At 36.5% G+C, this 26,401-nt stretch overlaps 2 protein-coding genes and 1 long non-coding RNA gene across 7 annotated transcripts in view; 2 read left to right on the plus strand and 1 right to left on the minus strand.

Annotated features, from left to right (window-relative positions):
* The window catches only part of LOC110019429 (probable methyltransferase PMT26), a 21,632-nt gene extending 19,763 nt beyond the window's left edge, over positions 1 to 1,869 (plus strand). For 4 of the 5 annotated variants that reach the window (XM_020717080.1, XM_020717084.1, XM_020717082.1 and 1 more), the window contains one exon: positions 1,774 to 1,869. The gene's annotated coding sequence lies outside the window, so the exon portion shown is untranslated. Of the gene's footprint in view, positions 1 to 1,518; positions 1,562 to 1,773 lie in introns of those variants that run through there. The other variant, XM_020717083.1, reaches the window with a different exon arrangement.
* The window catches only part of LOC110019431, a 76,966-nt gene that overhangs the window by 49,906 nt on the left and 659 nt on the right, over positions 1 to 26,401 (minus strand). The window lies entirely within an intron of this gene.
* On the plus strand, positions 13,506 to 25,675 carry LOC110019430 (BTB/POZ domain-containing protein At4g08455). The gene is made up of 2 exons (XM_020717085.1): positions 13,506 to 13,827; positions 25,021 to 25,675. The coding sequence occupies exons 1-2, from the start codon at positions 13,552 to 13,554 to the stop codon at positions 25,465 to 25,467; spliced, it is 723 nt and encodes a 240-aa protein (XP_020572744.1). The 5' UTR covers positions 13,506 to 13,551; the 3' UTR covers positions 25,468 to 25,675.

Consider the following 26,401-nt stretch of genomic DNA (forward strand, 5'->3'; position numbering starts at 1 on the left):
ATTTATCTATACAATTGATGAGTAGTATTCGAGCTAAAACGAATCGAACACGAACGAACAAATCTTTGTTTGTGTTCGGCTCGTTAATATAGCGAACAAATTGAATATGAGCTTCTGAACGAGCATAACACAAGCTGTTCATGAACAACGAGCCATTTTGACAGCCCTACCTGTGGATGAGATTTTCTCTTGCAGCCATTCTAATGCAAGTGATGAGTTTACAGTGTAGTCTGGGAATCATTGTAGAAAAAACCATGAACCTTTTTTTTTAAATGCAAGAAAATGAGAACATAAGTTCGTGCATTCATTTATAAATACGTATAAACACGTATAGGTGGAAATTTTAAGTACATTTAAGCAGAGAACTTTGGAGCTTAATTTCTCTATGCAACTCAACTATACATACGAATGGGATAAATATCTCAAGATGATATGGCTAACGTTTCTTGCATGTGAGACGGCTCCATCTAGTTCTTAAAATAATTTCATAAAATTTTGGTTCAGCTTTTACTTTTTTTGAGACATTCAATTTTGCTTCAAAATTATGATTGATTCATGAAATTTACGTAATTAAGTTTAACAACTGATACAACTAAAAGACAAACAAGGAATTGATTAAAAGCAAAACTGAACTGGATGTAGAGAAATAACAACCCAAAAAGGAAACAAAATATAATAACTAATACAAAATTGGAAATACTTAAAAGCAAATATCATTATCTCCCACACATGATTCCCTTCCTTTTCTTCTTTGAGCACGGCGATCCTTCCTCAACCCATGGTTTGACTAGATTCGAATGCCTCAACCCGATTCTCACTCTCCTTCATACAAAAGCTTGCACCCTTCTTCGTGCGATCATCTGCACTGCAAGTTAGGGCATGGTTGGCTTTCCTCTCCCCATGTGCTCGACTCGTCTTGCCTGCTCAAAGCTCAACGACGTCATGAGAGCGTCTCAATATCTCCTCCCACAGCGTCCTTTTCTCTTGACTCTACAGGTAATTCATCTACCATGAATTATAGGCAAACTTCACCTATTCAACTTCCCGATTTCCCCTCGTTTCCTCTCCCTTATGTTTGCTTCCTCTTCCTCTTTGTTCGGTTTTCCAACTCCTCACTTCATCTTCTTCTGGCTTCCTCATTTCCTCTACCGGCTGTTCATTTCTTCTTCCCCGAGTAACTAAAACTGGAGGTTACACATCCTATGTCGCAATCCCGTCTCTGCTTTCACTTCCGGCGAGATCGTCTAATGTCGTGACACTGGGTGCTTATTGTATAAATATTGAAGTTTGGGTGTGAGTTACGTAATATTAATAGTTTTGAGTACTATGTATGTAAATCCCCCCTTTTTTTATCTTTTTCAAATTCTCACTTTCAGTTTGAACAAAATGAGTTCATATCAGATCTGTTTGATGCGAACCTGTCATTGCTCAAGTGTTTTTCACTTTAATGTGCGTGAGATATTTGACCTGTTTAATAAATTTGTTAGGTTGACTACATTTCTATCAAATTATTTACAGGTGAACTTCAAGTCTAATCTATGAAAATCCAAATTTACACCCCAAAAAAAATTCGGAATTTTACAATCTCAAAATAATGAATTTACAGGTAGAAAATATGATTAGGAGTGTCTTAATCTTGATCTGAAGTAAACGTGGTCAAGTCATTTGAGTCAAATTGTTGGTCAATATGTTTAGTAATTGTATTTTTGTATGTTTGCTTTTATTGGGGGGTTTATGTGCTTTGTTTGATTATAAATAGTTCTTGTGCTGTAGGAGGGAACTTTTGGAATGATGTAGAAAGATGTGACTGGCAGCTTTTGTGCCGTAGGGTTGTCAGGTGGTGACAATTATATCTCATCATTTTTGGAGGTGATATATTAGTTTCTTATATTTTGTATTTCTTTCTTGATTAGTGTATCTCATTTGTATCTTCTTCTTTGTTTTTTTTCTGATTTTCGGTTTTTTGTTTCCAATTTCTATTGTTATGTTCTCTCTATTTTCTTGCTGAATTCTGCACTCCCGTTGCCGGCATCAAAATGGTTTTCCTGCTGGCTGCTTCTTGGTTGAAAAATAAATGCAAAATAAAATATAGCAGTTCAAGTTATGGTTTAGGCTTGAAGAAATATATAATATATTGTTTTATACTTATTTTCTTCATAAAATTATTGAATTGTTGCATTTGTTTTGAAAGGAAAAATCTTTATTCACTTCACTTGAACATCAGTTTCTAAATTCGCCCATACTTAATTATTGGTGTTTTTTTTAGGAAATAAATCATGATAGTAGCATGAACAAAATTATAATTTTTTTTTTTGTAATTAATTGAGTTCTGATAGCGCGTTTAAATGCAATATCAAACCATGTGGATTTTTAGAAAGATAAAACACTTGAAAAAAACTATTGAATGAATAGCTTATTTCTTTCCAATCCGGGATGAACATATTGAGGACACTGCCACTTTCAGGCAAAAGGGAAAGTGATAAACGAATATAAAAAATTCTTATTTTGAAAGGCCATTTCAAGATTGCGAGGTCATTCCAAGTTATGTTATAACTCCCTGCCACATTCTGACAAAGATATGTTAACTCCCAAGATTGTAAGTTTATTTCAGGTGAGGATTTAAGTGTTCAACATCGATTATTAGTTCTGGATTCAAAGATGAAGAGTTGTAAAATAAAAAATATTAGGAATTATTGTCGTAGAATTAGATTGATGTATCTAAAAGATAAATAAAATTATTTTTATGAGTAAACTCCAAGATTTCAAGATTTGAGATGTTCATGAAGAAGCAAAATTTATGTGGGATAAAATAATAAATACTATTAAACAAGTGACAAAAGATGTACTTGGAGGATCAAAAGAAAAATATTTCTATAAATAAAAATAGATGGTGTTGGAATAATAATATGCAAGAAAAGGTAAAATATAAGAAGTTATGTTATAAAAATTGGTTTAAATGTAAAGTTTACAGAATTGAGAAAATAAAAAATGGTTCGTAGGGAGTTTAAGAGAACAATCCATGACGCTAAAAATTCTTCTTTTAGTGAACTTTATAATAAATTAGGCACTAAAGAAGGTAAAAAATATATGTATAAGTTAGCCAAATAAAGAGAAAATGAAATTAAATATTTAACTCAAGTAAAGTGTATTAGAAATGAAAATCAAAAAGTGATTTTCTTAGAAAAAGATATTCAACATAGGTGGGTGTGTTATTATGATAAGTTTTTTAATGAAGTTTCTGAAAATATGATTGATCTTAGTAATCTAATCTTAATATCAATCTTAGTAATCTTAATATCATTAATAATAATAAAATGTTTCATTTTTACGGTCGTATTAATAAAAAAAAAGTTGAGTAGGCTTTAAAGAAAACTAAGGGTTAAAAGTTTGTAGGACCTGGTGGAAATATATATGTGATTTGAGAGTTTCTTGGCTTACTAAACTCTTTAATATTATTTTAAAAAATAAAAAGATGTCTGAGGAGTGGAGGAAGAGTGTTGTTCCCATCTTTAAGAATAAAGGGGATGCACGAGAGTGTGCAAATTATAAGTTGATATGTCATACTCTAAAATTATGGGAGATGATAATTAAACATAGGTTAAGACATATTACAAAAATTTCTCATAATCAATTTGGATTTATGTCGGTCAGGTCTATTATTGAAGCTATACATTTATTGAGAGCTTTGATGGAGAAGTTCAGAGAGAATAAAGAGAATAAAGATGATCTACATATATCTACATATGATTTTTATTGATTTAGAAAAAACTTACGATAAGGTTTCAAGAGATATTCTTTGGAGAGTTTTAGAGAAAAAAGATGTTGATATGACCTATATTCAAGTCATTAAAAATATGTATACTAGCCAATTATTTTCCTATTCTGTTCAAACAGAAGGAGGATTGACCAAATATTTCCAATTTCCAATTGTTGGATTACATCTGGGATCGACTTTATGTCATATCTTTTTGCTTTAGTCATGGATGCTCATATTGGACATTTACAGGAGGATGTACCTTGTCGTATGCTTTTCGTTGATGATATCATTCTCGTGGATAATACTAAAGAAAATGCTCAGAAAAAACTTGAATTATGGAGGTCTACATGGGAGTCTAAAGGGCTTCGTTTGAGTAAAACTAAAACTAAATACATGGAATGTAATTTTAGTTGTAGTAGCTCTAATGACCAAGTTGTAACCATGGGTGATCAAATTATTAAAAGGTGTGAACGTTTTAGATATCTCGGGTGTATTGTTTAAAGTGATGGTGATATAGATGGGGATGTTATTAGTAGAATTCAAGTTGGTTGGTTGAAGTGGATGAATGCTTCAGGCCTATTTTATGATAGAAAAATACCGCTTAGACCAAAAGGAAAATTTTATAAGATGGTGGTGATACCTGCAATGCTCTATGGCGCTGAATGTTGGCCTTTAAAAGAGAATCATAAAAATGAGTTAAGTGTTGCTCAGATGAGAATGCTTAGGCGGATGAGTGCTTTACACTTAGAGACAAAATGCGAAATGAATATATCTGTGATAGGGTTGGTGTAGCTCCAGTGACAGACAATGTTAGAGAGAGTCGTCTTAGATGACTTGGTCACATTAAACGTCAATCATCTGATAATCCGATTAGGAGAGTAAATGTTTTAGATTCGACTTATGTTAAGAAAGATAGAGGCAGACCTAGAAAGACTTGGACACATTGTATAAAAATGATCTTAAGTTGTTATAATTAAATTAAAATATGACACTCAATAGGACGCAATAAAGAAAAAATATTCATGTTGTGGGTTAAAGGTTTCTTGTTGTTGTTATCGCAGCGAAATGAAAATAATAATTTATCAAGTTAATAAAACCTTTAACCACAGTCTAATAAAAAGATATTAATAACATTTAATGAAAAAAATTGAAAGACATAATTGTAAAGGCAAATTATTCAAATTTAGAAGAATTATAATAATGGATACCTATAAAGAGAATATCCAAAATAAGTGTAAAGATGGTCCATTTAACAACGAAGTATTTCCTCTAAGAAAATCATCACGAAAGAGTTTGATGATTCAAACAAGAAATAATCACCATTTATTTTAGTATAAATGGATTGCGACATATAACATAGACAACAAAAAAAGAATTATTTACTTTATATGTATTGACATGATAATTAATATCATATAATGATCGATATTACTATAACATAACAATAGTAAATAATATTTTATGAACAAACAATTTGAATCGCAATTATGCTTATGATAAGGAGTATGAGTGGCTACAATAATGCATTTTTATGCTAAAATCCATCTGTCATAACATTAGGTAGATTTATATATATCCATATGATTTAGTACTCATTTATCTCTACAATATAATATTTAATATGTGTGTGCAACAATAGTCAAGGTAGATAGTTTATGCGATCCACAGCTTCATTACGAACAAAGAAAAATTTTGGGAGTGTTAATATGTGTGTGCAACAATAGTCAAGGTAGATAGTTGAGGAAGTTAGGAAAGCGAAATAGAGCAAAGAGACACCCTAGATTGTTGTGGAGGAAAGGTTGGCGGCTGTTGGGAGAAGCTTCACGATGCCTTAGCTCTCGATTATCATATCCCGAGTGAAGGCGAAACAACATAGAGGGAAAGTAAGCAGGTGGTTCGCTTAATTGGCGAGCGCTGATCAGAAGAAAGGAACAATCTGATTGGTTCAAAATCAGCTAAAAAAAATTGGATCTAAATTTTTTGCTCGTGACTCAGACTCGTTTATTTAAATAAGATCATAATTTGAGCCAAAATTTGAATCAATTTTTGACCGATTAACGATCTTCAAGCTAAATTCGCTAAAGCCTTAACATCACTAGGGTTGTTAGCGATGCCATTTCGAGTCGAGCTGGGTTCGGCTCGAAAAAAATTTGTTTTCAATTATTGGCTCGTAGCTCGGCTTGTTTATTTTGATTTGATCTCGACCAGAACCAAAATTCGAATAAATTTTCGAGTGATTAACGATCTTCGAGCTAAATTCATAGCCCTATGCGGAACTGTTCGAAGCTCAATCAATGGAGGGCAGAGACAGCAAGAGCTATATAGGTGATTTGCAAGATGGGGGCATTCGGCTCATGCTTTTTGAGTGATAAGAAGGGTAATGGGTTGGGTCAATTAGGTTTGGCAAATATGATTTGTGACACTCCCAAACAAAATGATTATTAGACTAATGTTAAAATCTCAGGGCATTTATATATATAGCACACAATTCTTATGTATTTACATATCTCACATATATACTTTCATATTTACAAACATAGCACTCAAATCTTGAACATCACATTAAAATAACACTACAAATTTTATGCTTACATTTAAAGCATCAAAGTGCTATGTATATAAATGCGAAGGTTTAGGCGCGACATATGTAAAAACAAAAGAATTGTGTGCTAGGTATGTAAATTTAACAAAAGCTTTTGTGTTATTTATATAAATATCAAAATTAAAGTGCTAGAAATATAAATAAATAAGAATTGTGTGGTATGTATGTATGTTTGTGCATGCGCGTGAGAGTTGTTTGCATGCATACGTGTGCGCTTGCGCCCACACAAATGTGCTTTCGTGTATGTGATCCAACAAAAGGGTTAAATTAGAAAGTGACATGAAACTAAATAGATTTCAACTTCTCATCATTATGTGATGGCATAATATATATCTTCTTTATAATGGGTATATCGAATTTATTGACCATAAAATATTTAATCCTTGCCCAAAGGATGATTAGTCATTTTATAGTCATGAACATGATTGTGGCTGAATGATGCACGAGGTTTGATTAGAGTGTATTTAGCAGCCAATTATGAGAAAAAAGATGTAGTATCAATTGTGTTTGTTGTTGTATATTGCCAGATCACTCAATGAACAACTCAAGGTACAATTATGGTCTACGTGAATATTAATATGTGAATCTATATTGTGTTTAAGTATAAAACTCAAAACATTAATGTATGACCACTGTATGTATTTTTTTGGCATGTGTGCCTATCTCCCATCATTTGCAAGTTTCATCTATTTTGAAGCTCAATAGCTTTGTCTTCTTTCTAAATGATTTGAATTGGTTTAGATTCATCTGTGTTGTGGATTATGATTTGACACTCCTAGTGGGTAAGTCCACTACTATTATTTTGTTTGGGAGTGTCATTGTTTTCATCCATTTTCTTCTCTTTTTTAGGAGTCGTTAGTTTGTTTATCATCGTATAATTCTCTTTTCTTAGTAAATCTTTCTTTCGAATCATATGGATGATCTGGAGAGTAGAGGGATGAAAACGTAAGGACATACAACAATGAAGACAAACAAGAGAAAGAAAATGGAGAACATTCGTAAAGTAAATTTCACGTGATAGCCTAAAAGCGTGCCTCTAAATAATATTGATTCAAAAATACTTTAAAAACATATCCGCGAGGAAGACCCTACAAAAGAAACCCACGACCGGATATTCAAGTTTGTGTGCTTGTTATGGGGTCAAAAGCAATTCCCAATGAGATGTATCTCTTTGGCTAATTACATCTTGGTAGATGCTCAATAATACTCTCAATTAAAGGAATCCTGCTTACATTGGAATGACGACTAGTGAGAGGGTGTCATGAAGGATGGTTATCTCACAGGAGCATCTCAATGCTTTCAAAGCTCTCGCTAAGCCACATGACAGAGAGTGAGTCTCTCAAATCCCAAATTAGTAGCATCTTATCGGCAACCAAGGCTTATGAAATAGCCAAGCCAACTCATAGGGTCCACACTATACTTCCAAGGCCTAATCAAGCTATAAGGGTAGATGGTGAATCATCGTATCCTAAATGAGCGGTGACCTATTCGCAATCGGGGTCTACGAGATGACATCAACAAAGTGTCAAAAGGGAGCGACAAGACTCAAAAGGGGTACGCAAATGAGGGGTAGAGTAAATCATAATTGAGTAAAGATAGCCGGGTCAGGTTATCATGGATCCTCCGTCTCAAGCTATTAAAAACCCAAGTCTACCTGATCATGAATGTAGTCAACCCAACACAACTGGAGACCACTTCGTTAACAATCCATGAATTGTGTCGTCTAAGGGAACCTCGGTAGCTCTAAGGTCAAGAGAAAGAAACTCTAAATCCTATATGTAGGTCAGAAGAGTAGAGGTAGGTAAGAAGAGTAGAGGTGTGACTTATGCTTGCTAAAGTATTGATAATGCTGCTGGAAAGAAGAGAAAAGAGAGGTCCAGCTTCAAAGCTGAAAACATTTTCACAAAATACTTACTCACAAGAGGTATTGTGCTTGGCCATCTAGGGTATTAAACACCTTTGAGGAGAATTACACCTTGCCCCAATAGTGACCAAACACACATGCAAATGACAGACACATATAAAATACAGTGCACCATGCAAGCAGACAAACAAAGACATGCCTCATGCAAGAAATGTATACGTGACAATGTGGGGTATTTTCACGAGGAAAGTGAGCAACACGACTCATGTGTCGGATGGGTTCGGAGGCTGAGGAGCCTGACCCGAGCTCGGTGAGAGCCATGTATCCAAAAAGATGCCTATGATAGCCCGAAACGGTGTCGTAGGAGGTGAAGGAGTGTGCGAGGAGTAGTGATTCAGAAGGGTTAGTGTGCGAGGAGCAGTGATTCAAGACCTCGTGATAAGAGATTTAATTAGAGAAAACACCAGCCCATGTGGAGTCCCTGCGTTGATGGTGCCCAAGAAGAATGGATCATGGCGAATGTGCTTCGACAGTAGAGCCATCAACAAGATTACCATCAAGTAATGATTTCTCATACCTCGCTTGGATGATCTCTTGGATCAGTTACATGGAACTAACTTCTCCAAGTTACACCTGTGCAGTGGATATCTCCAAATACGGATGAGGACAAGAGACGAGTAGATGACCACCTTCAAGATGAGGGATGGACTTTATGAGTAGACCTTATGACTTTCGGTCTGTTGAACACACCTAGCACTTTTATGATATTAATGAACCAGATATTTCAACCTCACATTGGAAATTTTGCCGTCTACTTTGACGATATTCTAGTGTACAGTCGGTCGGAGGAAGATCACTTGCATCACCTAAAGGCAGTTTTTAAGGTAGTGTGAGCTGAGCAACTATATGTCCATCCAAAGAAATGTCATTTAATGACAAGCCAGGTATGCTTTCTAGGTTACATTGCATTTAGTGCATGCATTCAGATGGATCTCGTAAAGATAGAGGCCATTATCAGTTGGGTCGTACCACAATCATTCACTGAGCTAAGACAATTTATAGGTTTGGCCTCCTTCTATCGATGATTTATCAGAAACTTCAACACTATCACCCGCCCTCTAACTGAACTTCCGAAAGGAAATGAGTTTACGTGGATGGTAGCAGCCTAGGAAAATTTTGACACACTGAAAGCAAAGGTGACTTGGCACTCGTGCTAGCATTACCTGACTTCAACCAACTTTTCGAGGTAGAATGGGATGCCTTCGACATGGGGTTCGGAGAAGTACTGAGCGAAGGAGGACACCCCACTTCCTTTTTAAGTGAGAAGTTGAACGAGTCCAGGAGGAAATACTCAACTTACAACAAAGAATTCTACGCCATTGTAAGAGCTGTGAAACACTTGAGTCATTATCTATTGACAAACAACTTTACACTATTTACAGATCATGAGACCCTAAAATTTCTCAACAACCAGAGCAAATTAAAGGGATGAAAGACCAACCGGTGGAATTTCTAGCTTCATTTCAATTTGTACTAAAACACAAGACAAGAAGCCATATCCTCATAGCAAATACACTAAGTCGTCGACACCTATTGTCACATCCATGCAGACTCGAGTTATGGGCTTCGAGGTCATAAAAGATCTATATGAAACAGACAAAGATTTCAAGGACACAAGGGAAAAATGTCAGGTGTAGCCAGTAGGGAAATTTTATCGCACAGATGGATACATGTTCCATCAGAGTCAATCATGCATTCCACTGTGTTCTCTAAAGGAGGCCACTATCCAGTGAGGCCACAACGAACGACTAGCAAGTCATTTCAGCAGGGACTAGGCCTTTGCCCTTGTAAGGGAGCATTTTTTTTTTTTTGCCAAAGCCGATGAGAGATGTTGAGCAACATGTCAGACAATGCAAGATTTGTCATTTGACAAAGACAAGCGCTTAGAATGTAGGATTATACACACCACTTCCAGCACCAGAGGCACCATCGGTGGACGTCAGCATGGATTTCATGTTAAAACTTCCAAAGACCCAAAGGAATAAGGACTCTGCAATGGTCGTAGTAGACATATTCTCTAAAATGGCCCGCTATGTACCCTATCATCGGACACTTGACGCCTCTCACATACCCGATCTATACTTCAGAGAGATTGTAAGGTTGCATGGAATTCCCAAGACCATCACCTTCAACAGAGACGCCAAATTCCCGAGTCACCTCTGAGGACACTATGGGGAAAGCTTGGCACCAAACATAGGTCGTAAATTGGAGTCTCGGGGATATCTTGAGGTTTTTCATGGGAAAAAAACATAAGGTAGTGGGATCTTATTCTAGCCCAAGTGGAGTTCACCTATAACTGATCCATCAACCAAACTATAGACGAACTCCCTTCGAGATTGTGTACGGATGCAATCTTGTCATATCACTTGAATTGGTGCCACTCATATCATCTTTGAAAATCAGCAAGGACGCCACATAACGAGTTCACAAGATTTAGAAGCTCCACGAATAAGTTGGCAAGGAAATAACTAAGCAAAACCATAATATCAAGTACAAGCAAATAAATCCAGGAAGAAAGTAACATTTTAAGAAAGGATCTCATATGTGGATTCAACTAAAAAAGGAAAGATTTCCCATAGGATCATTTGTGAAGCTTAAGCCAAGAACAGATGGACCTTCCAGAGTACTTCAGAAGTTGAACAACAGCGCTTATAAAATCGATCTGCCTGGGGACTACAACATTTCAGCCACATTCAACGTTGCCGACTTGATACCATACCTTGAATCTCGAAGCTTCAAAAAATGAGGTCAAAGCTTCCCCAACCCCAGGAGACTGACATAGGAACTGTTGAATCAACATCCGTGTGCGGGCGCTGATTGCTCCCCAATACAGGGCGCTTCATTCTTGTTGGGGCTAGAACCTCCTTGTTACTTCGCGGGAACTTTCACAGGGGCCAAAAACCCCAAAAGGCATTGCAGGAACAGGGGCTGGGACAAATCACGATCTCGTGCGTGAAGAATGGAGGTGGATCACGAACTATCGCGATCCGAGGGGGTTGCTTCGTCCATCTTTTCTGGAAAGGGTTTTTTTCTAGATTCTTCTTGCCTTACCAGTCTCTTCCTTTGTGTAGAAGCTTCCTCCGTCTGGGGGGAGCATATAAATTGTTGTCCCTTATGTTGGGAGAGTCAGTTCTAGTGGAGTTGTCTTGTTAGGGTTTTATCCGATGACAGACGGTGTCTCGGTTATATCTTGATCCGAGGTGGTGTTGTAAACTTCTAAACTCCTTCACTTCTTAGTTGCCTACCACCCCCATACGCCTCCACCATTCTACCGCCACTCATACTTCCCCTACAACCTTGTTACCCTACCTACCTACAACCAACCAAACACCATCACAACTACTCAAACAATCTCTAACATCTCTCATCTTGCCCTACCACACCTCCGACTCCACCAACGCCTTCAAACATCTTCCTACCTCCCTAATCGGAGGATTCACCTATTATTGTATTCCCTTTTTGTTTGAGTCGTGTTGTAATCCTATTTCTACATTAATAAATGTTTGCTTTTGTGTTCCACGGTTCATCCTACTAGTTCCGGTATCACCATGTTTTGAATCTCCAAAAGACCAGAAGAAAGAATACAATTGTTAAATCAATAAGCTTACTAGGAATATAATATAAGCCACAAATTTTTTACTCTAATCCATGAATATAATTAAATTCCCCTAGAAGAATCCAAGCACCATTCATATTGTCAACAAGGGAAATAATGGAGTTCCACAAATCTTTTCAAATTTGAGCATTGTTATCAACATAGACAACAATAATGCGTAAGTTAACATATGTGGAATAAGAAACATGACTATGGATATATTGAGTCCTAATATTAGGACAAGAAGGTCAAATTAGCATGATTTCATTTCACCCTTATACATCCATTATCCACATAATTAAAATTATCAATGCTATTTTTATTTGAAAAACCTTTAAAACAATTAATAAAAAATGCCGGAAATTGAGAGAAAAACTTTAGCTTCATGAAGATAAATAAGATCAATCTTATTATTTTTAACAAGTTTTATGCAATTAACAATACAACTCTCATTATTAAACTCACGAACATTTTCAACAAGAATATTTGAGTAAAACCTAAACGAAACTAGTGTTTTGAGTTGCCCTGTTTAGATCTACCTTTCTTCGTCTTAAAAATGTGAGGAATAGAGGAGGAATGATTCGAAGCACTAACAATGGTAGGAACATCTTGAATGAAATGAATATCAAAGTATATTTGCTCAAGATTAGGACTATAGACTTCTTAAATAAAAACTGTAGGAACTTCTTAACGATTACGAACAAACCAATTTGAAATAGTAAGATCTAAGACAGTGGTAACATTAGGCAAGGTAAGCAGAATTTTACCAACTTAAGACAGTCGGTATGTTGAAATCAATAGGAAATATAGAATTGTGATTTAGAGAAGTAGAGGTTAGGGCAGTTTGAATAAGAACATTTATTTCTTTTTCGGGAAAAAAACTTACATCCGGACATCTTCATGTCCGGACGGCCAACCGTCGGGCTCCACATTGACGTGTATGGCGATGTGGCGCCCATTGGTTGGCCGTCAGGACGTGCAGTGTCCGGACATAAAATTTTCTACTTTTTCGTGGACTATAAGACAGATTGTTACTCCTACCACAAAAGTAAGAAAAATAACAAAAGAGGAAAAGTAGAGAAATTTAAGTGAATAAAAATGGGGAGATTTTTCATCCTCTTATATAGGGGTGTAAACGAGCCGAACACGAGCGACATATTTCGAACTCAAAAAGTGTGTTCGTGTTCGGCTCGTTTGCTTAGCAAGCCAAACACGCGCCGTTCATGAACAAAGAGTCGTTTTGACAACCCTAATCACGTAACCATAAGATGTTAAGGATTGAAGCAAGATTTAAAACATCATTTAAATCTAAATTAATAATTTTATTTTATTTTCTTTGTTAATACTTTTAATTGATTATAAATCTTTGTAGTCTTGTAGTCAATTAATTTTTTTTAAAATAATACTCATCAAAGATATATATATATATAATTAATAGTATTTCGAGTCAAAACGAGCCCTTATTAACATAACGAACGAGCCGAGGAACAATGCTCGTTTTGACAGCCCTACTATTATAATCGGAAATGAAGGGTGTAATATTTTTGTGCTATTAAAAAGTTTTGGGTGTTATTAAGAAATTATAAATACAGTATATTATAGATTATATGTAAATGGCCCTCAATAAATACAGCTTCCCCCACGGCCACCGAGGGTAGTCGATTTAGAGAAATATGAGAATGTGGTGCCAGTCGTGCCGAGAAGAGTACAAGGAGAAGGACGCTGGAACCTGCAAGGAATGCTACGAGGAGGCGAGCGAGACAGAGGAAGAGCTGAAGCGCGAAATCGAAGACCTAAAAGCAAAGGTTGCCTTCCTCCGCCTCTCCCCGCCTGTCGACTCCCACTTCGCCAACTCCAATGCCGATCTGCTGCTCCACGGCGTGTCCGAATCACAAGACGGAGCTAACGCCGCCCTCACCCCCGCCGTCCCCGCCCACCGTGCCGTCCTCGTAAGTCTAATCCCTTTCCTCTTTTCTTCGACCATAGATTTTGTTGAATCCGGACCAACTCTTTTAATCCGAGATACATTTTTGGGGAAATGGAAAACTCTCGAATTTCGCTTTGTGAGAATGGTCTTGTTGTTGATTTTGTCTGTGGGGAACAAAGTTATATGAGGTTTAGACGGGGTTTGGTTTCCGTTATACGTGGGTGGGGTGGATGATGCTTGATGTTTTAAATTGCTGTATAGGAAATTAGGAGTAAGTGTTGAAATACAAGAATGGTTTTGGAGAAATACTTTTGGTTTTATGTTTTCTAGCTTGATGAGCTTGGAATCTTATAAGTCAGTTTAGACAATTGCGTGTCTTTTGAAGCTTGTTTATAAGACTCTTGCAAGCACATAAACTCAGAGAAGAAATGCAGAGAGAAAAGTGGTAGAGGAAGGTACCTGGAATAATTCATTCTCCCGTACCTTTTTACCGGTACAGTAATCCGTAAGTATACTTGTGTAGGAGAAGTTTCTAGAGCCGGAGATTTACTTGCCTTGCCCTTAGGCTATACCGCAGGTCTGACTCACCATAACATTTTGTGATTGGGTTGTTACCCCCTTCAAGCGGATGAGATTTGTAGCAAACTTAAACTTTTGTTTCGGCAGAGGTTTAGTGAAGATATCAGTGGGTTGGTTCTGTGTAGTGAATTTGAAGGGAGCCATATTGTATTTGGTCACGAATGGAGTGGTATTCGATCTCGATATGTTTGGTATGAGCATAGAACACCGGATTAGTAGTGATGGCCATCACTGAGACATTGTCACAGGAGATCTTTGTGGGATGAGGTTGAACCACCCCAAATTCAGTGAGAAAGGGTTGCAACCGGATTATATCTAAAGTTGCGTCCGCTATTACTCGGCTTCGGTGGAGGAACGGACAACGATATGTTGCTTTTTAACTATCCATGATATAGGGGTATTACCCAGGAACATACAAAGACTAGCGGTGGACCTGTGGTTTTGTCGTGTTCCCAACCCAATCCATATTTGTGTAGGTGTTTAAGGTTAGACCACCATGTTAGTTATTGAGACCATAGTCTATGGCGCCATGTAAATACCATATTAACAGTTTCAAAAGCTGAAAATGATAGTTGGTGGGATCATGTAAATACCGTAAGTCTTGTTTCAAAAGCTGAAATTGTTAGTTCGCAGGATTGTACATGTGTTGGCATAGGAGGTTCACAACAGTTGTGATATTCGGGTGCGCGATTGTTAAATATTGAAGTGCCACCGTGATCTTTTAAAATTCAGTAGGATTCACTAAAGGATGAGTGTTATGTTGAAGATTGCCCCGCTTGCTTGGCAATAGTGTAGATACCGCTTTACAACATATCATGTTGGATTTGAGAAGGATTTGAGTAAGATAGTTATGCTGGTCAAGAAATAAGAAATTTTCTATTCGAGTGACATCAATGCCTAAAAATTGAGAGACGGAGCCCTATTGTTTGACTTGAAATTTTGCGCTAAGGCGAGTGGTAAGGGATCGAATTGCTGCCATACTTTCCCCAGTAATTAATATGTCCTTGACATAAAGAAGTATAAAGATCTTGCGACCTGAATTTGTGAGATGAGCAACGAGGGGTTTATCTTGCTGATGTGAAAACCTTCTTGTATAAATAATTCCGAAATAGTTGCAAACCATTGCCGCGAAGACGGTTTGAGGCTGTATAATGCCTTTTTAAGTAAGCATACGTAATTTGAAAATTGTGAATCGATATAACCTGCCGGTTGCTTCATATATACCGTTTCAAGTAATGTGTCGTGCAGAAAAGCATTGGAAACATCAAATTGTGACATAGGCCAGTGCCTATTGAAAGCAATAGTGAAGAACCCATGAAGGGTAGTCATCTTGGCCATTGGACTAAATGTCTCGTGATGGTTAACTTCGTATTCTTGATTGTAGACTTGCACAACAATTATGGTTTTATAAGCCTTGTCACTGTCCCATATGAATTGTATTTCGTGCAATAATTCCAGTAACACTAAAAGATCGGTTGATTCACCAATGGTGAAACTAATACCCAAGTACCTTGAGTTAGATGAGCAAAGATTTTGTCATTCATGGTGGAACTTCAATGGGCATGCTTGGCCCGTTGTGTGTAGGAAGTCAGATCTGGAGGGTGTTTAAATCGATGCAGAAGATTTAGCTTGGTAATGAGCTTCGTATGGCTAGTCTTCATGCGGGTTAGCGTATGATGAGGCAGAGTGGGATTCACTGTTGGAGGTAATGGTGTTGGCGCTAAATCAAGTGGGATTGGAGTAGTGGACGGTTTTTTGAGGGGTGTGAGTATCGTGAGTTGTTGGAGAGGGTTGGGGTCACTTTGAGATAGTGATAGCGATGGGAAGCATACGGTTGGGGGAACAAGTAGGAGAGGAATGACCGTGTAAATAGATTGTGATGGAGGTGTAGCAGAAGAGGGGGATGATTGATATGAAATAGTATTTTCGTCAAAGGTAACGTGCCGAGTAATTTAGAACATCTCGGAACTGGGTTGGTATCATTTGAAGCCCTTATGGTTAGGGGAATACCCATGGAATACACAAGGCTAAGAGCGGGGTGCAAGTCTAAATGTGTTGTATAAGGTCATAGCCATGGCTAACATCGACATCCGAACACTTTGAGATTAAAATAGGTGTTGATGTTGATAGTGAGTTCATATGGGGATTGGAATTTGGTATTTTTAGATGACATTGTTAGTGAGATAAGTTGTGGCAAGGACATCGTCCGCCCGAAAATGAAGGGGAAGGGAGGCGTTGGTGCCGGTGTTTGTGTTCCTCAACCCCATTTTTTTCTAGCGTATGAGGGCACATAATTGATGAAGGATATCATTTTGTTGAAGGAAGTTTTGAAGGAAGTCGTTTTTCTATTCATCCACACCATCGGATCGAAGTATATGGGTAGTTGTGTTAAATCGAGTTTGAATCATTTTAATGAATTGAATACATTTGGGGCTGACCCCCATACATCAGAGGGAACACCCAAAAAAAAAATACGAGAAATCATTAACAAAAAGTAATTAGTATTTATAACCTTGAGTAGGTGAGATTGGGGCTGGACCCCATACATCACAGTGTATTAAATGCAAAGATGCATATGTATGTAAAGTAGGAAACAAAAGAGGTTGTTTATAACTTTTTTGCAACTGCAACTATTATATATAGAAGGATGTATTTCTATGCCTAAGTTGAGTTGAATTTTGGAGAGTAGCTTGAGAACATCTGGATATGGATGTACAAGGTTTTTGTGCAGAGAGTCAACTGTTGTGTGGAGGTGGCAAGAGCGCAGGGGTTGGGCGGAAGAAAGGAGATCGAGTACAAGTCATCAAAACTGGTTCCCTAGATTAGACGTTTCTTCGTCTTAGGATCCAAGATAGTAAAGCCATTTTGGTCAAAGAGGATAGCAACATTATTGTCATGAATCAATTTATGAACAAATAATAGATTATAGAAAAGAGATGGAAAGTATCATTTTTTGGGTAGGAGCAACTTACGGTGAGGCATCTAAAGGATGCCATCACCCGTATGTACCACAGGCTCAGATTGATTGGTGTCCACAGTGACTTGTTCAACTTTTGTTGCTGGAGTAGCAAGTTTTAAGTGGTTAAAATCTGAAGTAAGATGTGTTGTAGCACTCCAAGATCTAATTTGAGGATTTTGTTTGGAAGGCTTGTTTGGGAGAATATACTAAAGGTTGGACTGATGCCGACGTGTGGCTGTCGAGAGATCGAGTGACCAAACTTGTTACAGATTTGGCAAGTCACTAAGTGTTTGGGTGTGCCTCGGCCACCCTTGGAACGAGGATTGTTCTGAGTTATGCCACTGCCTTGAGCAGGAGAGAACGTCTGACCACGGGTGGCTTTGAGAGCTAGTTGAGGCTTAGAAGTTTGGTCTAGTTTCTGGTTATCGCTTGTTATGTTGATCTCCTCACTACAGAGAAGTGAATATAAGTCATCTAAGTCAATAGGTTGTAGTTGAGTATGAATTGTTGTCTGGAAGTTTTGTAGGTAGAGGGAAGACTGTTGATTGTGTAGATAATAATATCTTCACGATCCAGGTGTCCATCGACATCGGTGATGTTGTCGACCAGAGTCTCGATGCTAGAGAGATATTGCATCATTTTCGGATTGTTCTTCGATAGGTGATGGAGCTCATTCTTTAGTTGGATGAGTCTCAAATAGTTTGTAGTCTACAGGCGTTTGGCAATAGTAAGCCAAATTTAAGTAGATGCACAACATAAGGTAGTATTGATGTGGAAATTATGGAGTAGAGCGCAGCTGTGAGGTTTTGTTCTATTAAGATTCAGGAAGCAGAATGTGGGTTCGTAACCAGTGGATCCGTGGTTCCTTCTGAGAATTTTGAAGGGCATGGTGTGTTGCCGTCCAGGAAACTTAGAAACCCATTTGCCCTAAAGACTTTGACGATTTGTTCCTTCCATATTGGGTAGTTGTCTGCTGATAGTGGGGTTTAGTTGAGGTGTTTAATATTCCTTGTCAAAGATTTAAGATAGGGAAGAGGAGTTGTGATTTTCAAATGACTAGAAGTTAGACATTTCCCAAGGATCGGGTTCATATAGAAGAACCGAACGTAAAATTAGCGGGAGTATGAAAGCTCGAATAAGCTTGAGCTCAGTGCTCTAATACCATAAAGACTTTTGCAAGCACATAAAACCAGAGAAGAAATGCAGAGATTAAAGAGGTAGAGGAAGGTATTTGGATTCATTTTAGCGTACCTTTTCACCGGCACAATAATGCCTAAGTATACATGTGTAGGAGAAGTTTCTATAGCTGGAGAATTACCTGCCTTGTTCTTAGGCTATACCACAGGTTTTCCTTACCGTATAATGTGTAGGAAAAGTTTCTAGCTGGCGACTTGCAGTGTCTAGTTTAACGTCTTGTCCTTGGAAAGAGGGCGTAATGTGATCACGTGACTATTAATGTGGTTCTTTGTGATCGACAACATAGTAGGATTCTACTAGGAGACGGTGCAGGTTCTAATTGAGAAGGTTTATATTGCTTTTTGTGGTGATGGATGGAGAAAACGGTTGCACAAGTGACCTTAACGCCCAATTTATGGCCATTTCTACTTTCAACATGGGCACCAACTTTATCACACACAAACATACGCACACACAAAGAGAACGCAATATAAATTAAATATATTGTATTTTCATTTTTAAGGTTGGTTATTAAATAAATTCATGAATTGATTTATTTATTATTATTTGTTTGTGTTTGGTTGGTTGAAAAAGAAGTTCATTACTCTATATATATGTAGGGATTGACATCTAGTAATGGCTTGGATGGAGGCATGTTCAATAGGGATGGCATGTTGGCACAGGGTCAAAGTTATGGTCATTGTCAGGGCTGTGGTCTGGGACGACTTAGGATGTGGCGCTTCAGGGATGGTGAGGTTGGGTGGGAGATGATGCAATCCACAAGTGTAATAGTTCCGTTTCAGTTGTGCGAAGGGAGTGGAAACAAAGAATCGGTGAAGAAGAAATGAAGGGTCGGGCAGCCGAATAGATTAAGAGGAAAGAAAAGGACATGTAAATGAATGACAGGGAGAGAAGAAGCATTAAGGTGGAGATGCTCACCTATAAATTTGTTGTTTGAGGGAGGCGAGACTTACCTGAGAGTTGAACGACAACTTTGTGGGAAGCGGAGGACTCTCGGGATCACGTGGTTGACTAGGGCAAAGAGCGTAGCAAGTGTCTGCATAGGTGTTGAACCACAATTGAGGAAGACTGGAGGAAACTGTTGCTCGTGCACTGTCGAACAGGGAGGAAGCTCGAGAAGAATGATTGAGTTAGCACAGGAGGAAACGATCGAGGGAAACCATGGTGCTCTGCGATTCGATTCGCGCAGAGGAGAGGAATGCAATTTGCACTATATAGGGTTCGATAGAGGTAAGATATATTAAATAAATTTATTATTAAAATTTAATAATATTAATAATAATAAAATAAAAACAATAATAATAGTCAGATACTTATTGAATGACAATCTTAGTGGGATTTCATAAATTAAATACTTAAATAGTTTATTAAATTTATAAATTTCTATCATATTTAGGCGTTCCATTTTAGAAGAATCGACGTCAAGAGCAAATAGATAGTCTATTGTTGAGGTAAGTACTCTTATTCTTAAATTATAACGTCAACTTTTAAACCAGTTTTATGAGTTGTTAATTATGCTTAATTAAATCAATTGATTGTTCTATTATTAACATTTTTATCGATTATTTCGATGTGAATGGTTATAATTTCATAATATGAAATAATTAATGCGTTATAGTTGATTGATATGAAATTATGAATGATACAATCTGCATAGATTGCTCGTATGTGCACGACTGACTATGATGAATTCACCCCTTGATGATACCAATGGAGAGTTGCACGTATATGAAAAGAGATATTGATATTGATGTGTCTTAATTGACATAATTTTTAGACCGTGCTTCTATGATGGTTATATAGATATGAATTGATATTTATATAATATTAATATAGACTCTTTGAATAGTATGTTAAAGGTTTATATTAATTTATAAAAAAAGCTTAACTGACATGCATATTACTCATTTTTCTTGTAGTGCTATAGTTTATGAGTATGAGTATGCACTAGTTTGTTTACCTCATTATTATTTTAAACTAACTTTTCAAGTTAATTAAGCGATTAAAGATGAGCGATAAAAGGAAAAAATGTTTTATTGAAGATGCAAACAACCAGTAAAGAGGTAATATAAATTGTATCGCTTTAATTTAATTTCATTAGTGTATCTTTCATCTGTTAAATTGTAGATGAATATAGAAAATTTAATTTCACACTGCCCGACTGTCTGTTCCCGTCTTGGTTAACTCCCAGCCCTAGGTCGGGCCGTGACAAAAGTGATATAAGAGTATAAAGTTTAGGATTAATTAACATAATCTTGATGAAATAGTCAATAGAAAAATTATAAAAAAAAATTTAAAATATAAAAATAAAAATTAAAGTAAACTTAAATAATAATATATCCATTCAAACATGGTGATACACTCGAACATATAGAGGGCGGGAGTCTAATAAAAATTTTTTGATAGTTCATGTCACTCTACTTAATAAGAAATGACTTAAGGCCAATTTATTTGTAACATTCTCGTTTCTATTACGTGGGGAAGGGGAAATGAAGATTTAAAGGAGGAGAAGAAATGAGAAGTCGAGCATCTGAGAGTCAGAGGAGAGGAAACGATCAGTCGGAGCAGAGAGAAAATGAAGTGGGTCGGAAGTCGAAGGGGGGAATTTGCCATATAAATCACATATAAGATGGGAAGGCAATCAGAGAGCAAAGGAGGGAGGAGTAGCGTACCCGAAAAAGCGACGCAACCACCGACTGCTCTGTACTTGAGGGAAGAAAAGAATCACATCATTTCGGCGTTGAGCCGCTAGGTCACAACCATGCGAAGGCAGAGGTGAAGACGTTTTTGTCAAGCTCGGGAAGGAGGAAGAAGCAATCATGTCGAGAGGAAGAGGCGATGATGGGATGATCGTGCCTTCTTGCGGGATGGAGTTGAAGTTGGTGTGGTTAGAGTTCGAACGAAGGAGAAGTTCTGTCAAGTCGAAGATGAAGACAAATGAAGAGCTTCGGTCATGCCCTAGCCTACCAACGAAGAAGGAGCATCACAGAGGAGGGAGGGTTGAGCTCGTGCGCTGAAGGTCGGGAGAAAATTCGTGAGAGAGATCCTATGTGGTTCAGGTAAGGGAAAGTTTTAATATAGTAATTTAATAATAATAATAATTATAATAATAATAATAATAATAATATATTTATTGAATAGAAAAATAGGTATAATAAAATAATGGAAATTTAATAATAAAAAAAAGTTAATAGATACTGAAATAATAAATAATTTTATCTCATGTTAGGTTTCCACTTCAGAAAAGTCGACGCCGGGGCAAAATCTTATCGAATTAAGCATCATCGAGGTGAGTATTTTTACTTCTAAATTATGGTAATAATATTGTATTTTCTCTATACTTGCATTAGAATGTCGTTAGTCGAGATATCTTGTTACTGCAATTAGAATATGATTATTTTGTTTTATTATTCAATTTAATCATCTAGAAATGAATGTGAATGATTTACATAGTTATACTTATTTACTACACATGCATTTTATTCGGTGATTTTTAAAATGTAAATGAAATGATCTATAGCATGCTTGCATGTGCATGATTGACTATGATGTAGTCACTCATTGATGATAATAGTGGGAGAACACTACTATACTTGTGTACGTAAATGAAAAAAAATTTTGATATTGAAGTACTTTAAGCGGTACAAACTTTTAGACGGTGCTGTTGTGACGGTTGTATAAATATGAAATGATACATATATAGACTCTTTGAATACTATGTTAATGTTTATATTGATTTATAAAAAAAACTTAACTGGCACGCATATTTTTTTTTGTATTGCTGTAGTTTAGGAGTATGAGTATTCACTGGCTTGTTTAAGTCATTATTATTTTGAAACTAACTTCTCAGGTTAATTAAGTGAATAAAAGATGAACAAAAGAAGAAAATGTTTATAGAAGATGGACAACGATCGACGATGTAAATTTATTTGTATCTCTTTAAATTAATTTGTGGTGACTCTTTCAATTGTTAAATTGTAGATTAATACAAAAAATTTAATTCATACTGCATGATCATCTGTACCCGCTTTGGTTAATTCCAAATCCTGTGTCGGGTCGTGACAATAAGGCCTTGCGAGGACGGTGAGATTAGGGTCGTACTCGGATGATGAGGTTGGAGTAGAGGACGATGAGGTCATGTAAGGATGACAAGGTCAGGTTGGGGTTGGAGATGGGTATGACGATATTGAATGGGAAGATTAGGTAGTCGAGACCATGCAAGGTCCCAACATTTGGAAGTCCAACAAAAATAAAAATTTTGGGGTATTATAAGTGTCCAATACAAATACTTCGCATTTGCTTCTAACCAAATACTAGAAAAATTAAAGTCATGTATTTCTTTTGCTTTACACCTTAAATACACAAAAGCAAAGAACCCCTCGTCTTTCCATAATGCATTTATTTAAATGCATTTACAATTAGATGTATGTTCCATTAACTAGTTACATGTTTCCATTTATATATAAACGTTATAATCGATTTGGGTGCAGTTGGATGTCTCCTTCTATCCAATAATTCAATATAAATCACAAAGAGAAAGGAACCATCATGCGATGAGGTGTGGGTAAAAAATCTTAACTTTTTCCCCTAGATGGAAACTCCTTAACAGGAAACATCATTTCTGAACAACAGTTAGATGTTTTGCCTTGCTGCCTTGGAAAAGAGAAATCCATATGGTCAAGAGCGAGATATATAAATATGATTATGTGGAGCCCACTAGTTGGGTTCTACTATAAAATTGAAATTAAGCAGCTTGATTTTTATTGGCAAGCAATAACATATGATTGCACTGAATATACACAGGAAGTTATTAGTGCTAAATTTATAGTCCCATTCCACAACACCCACTTCATTATATTGTGGCTGAGTACGCCAATGCTACTATCTTCAAAAACTACTTCCTTTCTTGATTCTCTGTCTTCACTTTCAATTCTTCATGAAAACTGTTTCTTTGCTATGTTTCAGCCCAAGGTATTACTTTGGTCCCTTTTCCAAATCAAGCATGATAGCTAGTAAGGTTAAATTCGTCACTGCCACTGGAAAGTGACTTCATCTATTGGCTTTAGACTTCACAGTTTGCACCAAAAAATTCAAGAGTTGATTATAAAAATTCTTGACCATGAACGTGGTGCTTTGTGATATAGATTAATGCAGTAGTCCATCAAATGGTGCAGGTTACAATAAAAAAGATGAATATTGTTTTCGTTGATGAGGGGATGCGGAAAATGGTCGCGTAGTTTACTTGAATGCCCATGCCCAAGTGCATACCATTTCTACATACAACACATAAGACAACTTTTTCAGAGAGAGAGAGAGAGAGCGAGAGAGAGAGAGAGAGAGGTTTTATTGTACTTTTAAAATACATCTTAATTAAAAAATGAGTTTCATTGTATTTGTTTTACGTCCAATCCAAGTAACTTCAAAAAATTAAAATATATTACTTTTTTTAAGGGAGATTTGCATGCATTCCACACAATTCTTATGTATTTCCCTGTCCAACACTTAAACTTGGATTTGCATACATTCCACACAATTCTTATGTATTTCTCTGTCCAACACTTAAACTTTAATATTTACTAACATAACATTTAAGTGTTTGACAGCACATCAAAAATACCACTAATACTAGTTTTTGTAAGGTAAAATGTACTTTTGTATGTATATGCTTTGGTGTGATTTTGGCACTTAACTGTTATGTATATGTAAATGTCAAATTGTAGGTGTTATTTATAATAAATATAAATTGTATGCTATGGATGTATATCTCTTTTTTTATTTTTCCTTACTTTGAGTTTATTTGATTGCAATTATTTAAGACATTTTTATTTTAGATGCAATATTAACGAAATACATTGTGTTTTAATTCCTTAAAGTTGTTGGATAGCTGTAAAAAACTCCACAAAATCAATTAATTGAAAATGAAATAAATTACTCCATGTTTGGCAAAATAGGGATTGAGGCTTGGTGATAATGCGGATGTTGGTGCTTCCATTGGGGATGGCATGATGGCACAAGGTTTAGGTTAAGGTTTAGTTTCAAGCTCATGTTTAGGGATGACAGTCTACAGTGCTTCAGGGATGGCGTGGTTGGGGTCATATGGAGATGATGCAATCGTTTGGGGTTGGGGTCAAGGATTGCAATGTTGTGGTCTACGAGATCGTGTGAGGATGGCGAGATCAGGATCAACGATAGGGATGATGCAGGATTGGGATCAAAGCAGGAACGATGATCATTCTTTTATGCAGAACATCACCAGGGGGTCTCATGAAGAACCTCACTTTGATGTGGGAGCAGTGTTTCCTTTTCTTCTCAGTTATAGTGTATATTCAAGTCACTATTACTTTTATGCTGATATTACCTGATAGTTTTTTTGTTAATATTGTTGATGCTATTGGTTTGGTTCTTTGTCTCATTTGGTTCTATCTATCATACTTCAACAAGACATCTGTTCTATTAATTAATGACATGGATTCCATTCAGATAAGCAGGTCTCCCGTTTTCAAAGCAATGCTGGAGACCGAAATGGAAGAGAACATGAGCGGCATGATTAAAATCTACGACGTCCCCTACGAATCCCTTCGTTCCTTCGTCAAATACCTGTACACTGCAGAAGCACTCCTTGATGAGCAGATGGCTTGTGATCTCCTTGTTCTTGCGGAGAAATACCAGGTGAAGCATCTGAAGTCTTTCTGTGAGAAATTCTTGACTTCCAAAGTGAACAATGAGAATGCTATTGCAAGCTATGTCTTTGCTCATCAACACCATGCCAAGCAATTGATTGAAGCCGCTTTGTCTTCAATCTTAGAGAATATATCCACATTAACTGAAAGGGAGGAATATAAGGAGCTTTTGGATAAGGATCCCCGGCTTGTAGTGGAGATATATGAAGCTTATTTAACTAGGCAGGTGAACACTGCAGAAAAGTAAAATATGTTTACTGAACATTTCGAAATATGAAGGAAAGAAATGTGATTGTCTTCTAGTTTATGCAGAGTGTTTTGGAAAGTCAATTTCAAATTTCATCTTAATGTCTAGTGTTGTTGTTAGCAGCTATATAGTGATCATATGTTTGAGCTTGAGCTGAGCTGTAGATTATGATATGTTCTGGGAATCCAAACTCTTTTTTTTTTGGTTATTTCATGAACTTTTGGGATTAACAAAAAAGACAAGGAAATGACCCATTCAATTTCTATTACAATTTATGAATATCAAGTTAAAAAAAAATTGTGGCAGCGATTTGAGAAATTAATGATTGAATGCTCGACTCATTCATATTCGTTTATTTAGGCAAGTATATGTAGGGGCATTTACATGCATACCACCTAATTCCTATGTATTTACAAATTTAACACCTTAACTTATTTTTGGATGTATACCACCCAAAATTTTCATATCATATTCAAAATTTCACTATTTTAACTTTTCAAAAGTGAAATACACCTTTTCATCATATATATATCTATCTATCTATCAATATGTGTTGTGTGTGCGCGCGCGCGTGCTCACACGCGTGCCACAAGCTATATTCTGTTGGTTTGTGGGGAAATTGATATATATATATATATATATATCAATTTGTGTGTTGTGTGCGCGTGCCACAAGCTATATTCTGTTGGTTTGTGGGGTTCACTGTAAGTCCCCTCAGGTTACGGATCACGGGTTCGACCTTTAGTGGCACTCGATTTTCTTTACTATATATATATATATATATATATATGCTTATATGTTGACGGGTAAAATGAGCTATGCAGTATTGTTAACATATATAATAATTGGGGCTAATAAAACATAAATCTCTAAAAGTTTACTAATAAAATCAAATGTACAAAAAGACAGATAATAACAGTAGATGAACTCAAAA

The sequence above is a fragment of the Phalaenopsis equestris genome, unplaced genomic scaffold, assembly GCF_001263595.1.
Source record: "Phalaenopsis equestris unplaced genomic scaffold, ASM126359v1 Scaffold000055, whole genome shotgun sequence".
Taxonomy (NCBI): Eukaryota; Viridiplantae; Streptophyta; class Magnoliopsida; order Asparagales; family Orchidaceae; genus Phalaenopsis; species Phalaenopsis equestris.

What these genes read in the sequence shown, in the direction of transcription:
- LOC110019430 (XM_020717085.1), top strand. Translation starts at nt 13,552, where the DNA reads ATGAGAATGTGGTGCCAGTCGTGCCGAGAAGAGTACAAGGAGAAGGAC. An exon ending in CCGCCCACCGTGCCGTCCTC is followed by an intron (nt 13,828 to 25,020) that starts GTAAGTCTAATC and finishes GATTCCATTCAG; the next exon opens with ATAAGCAGGTCTCCCGTTTT.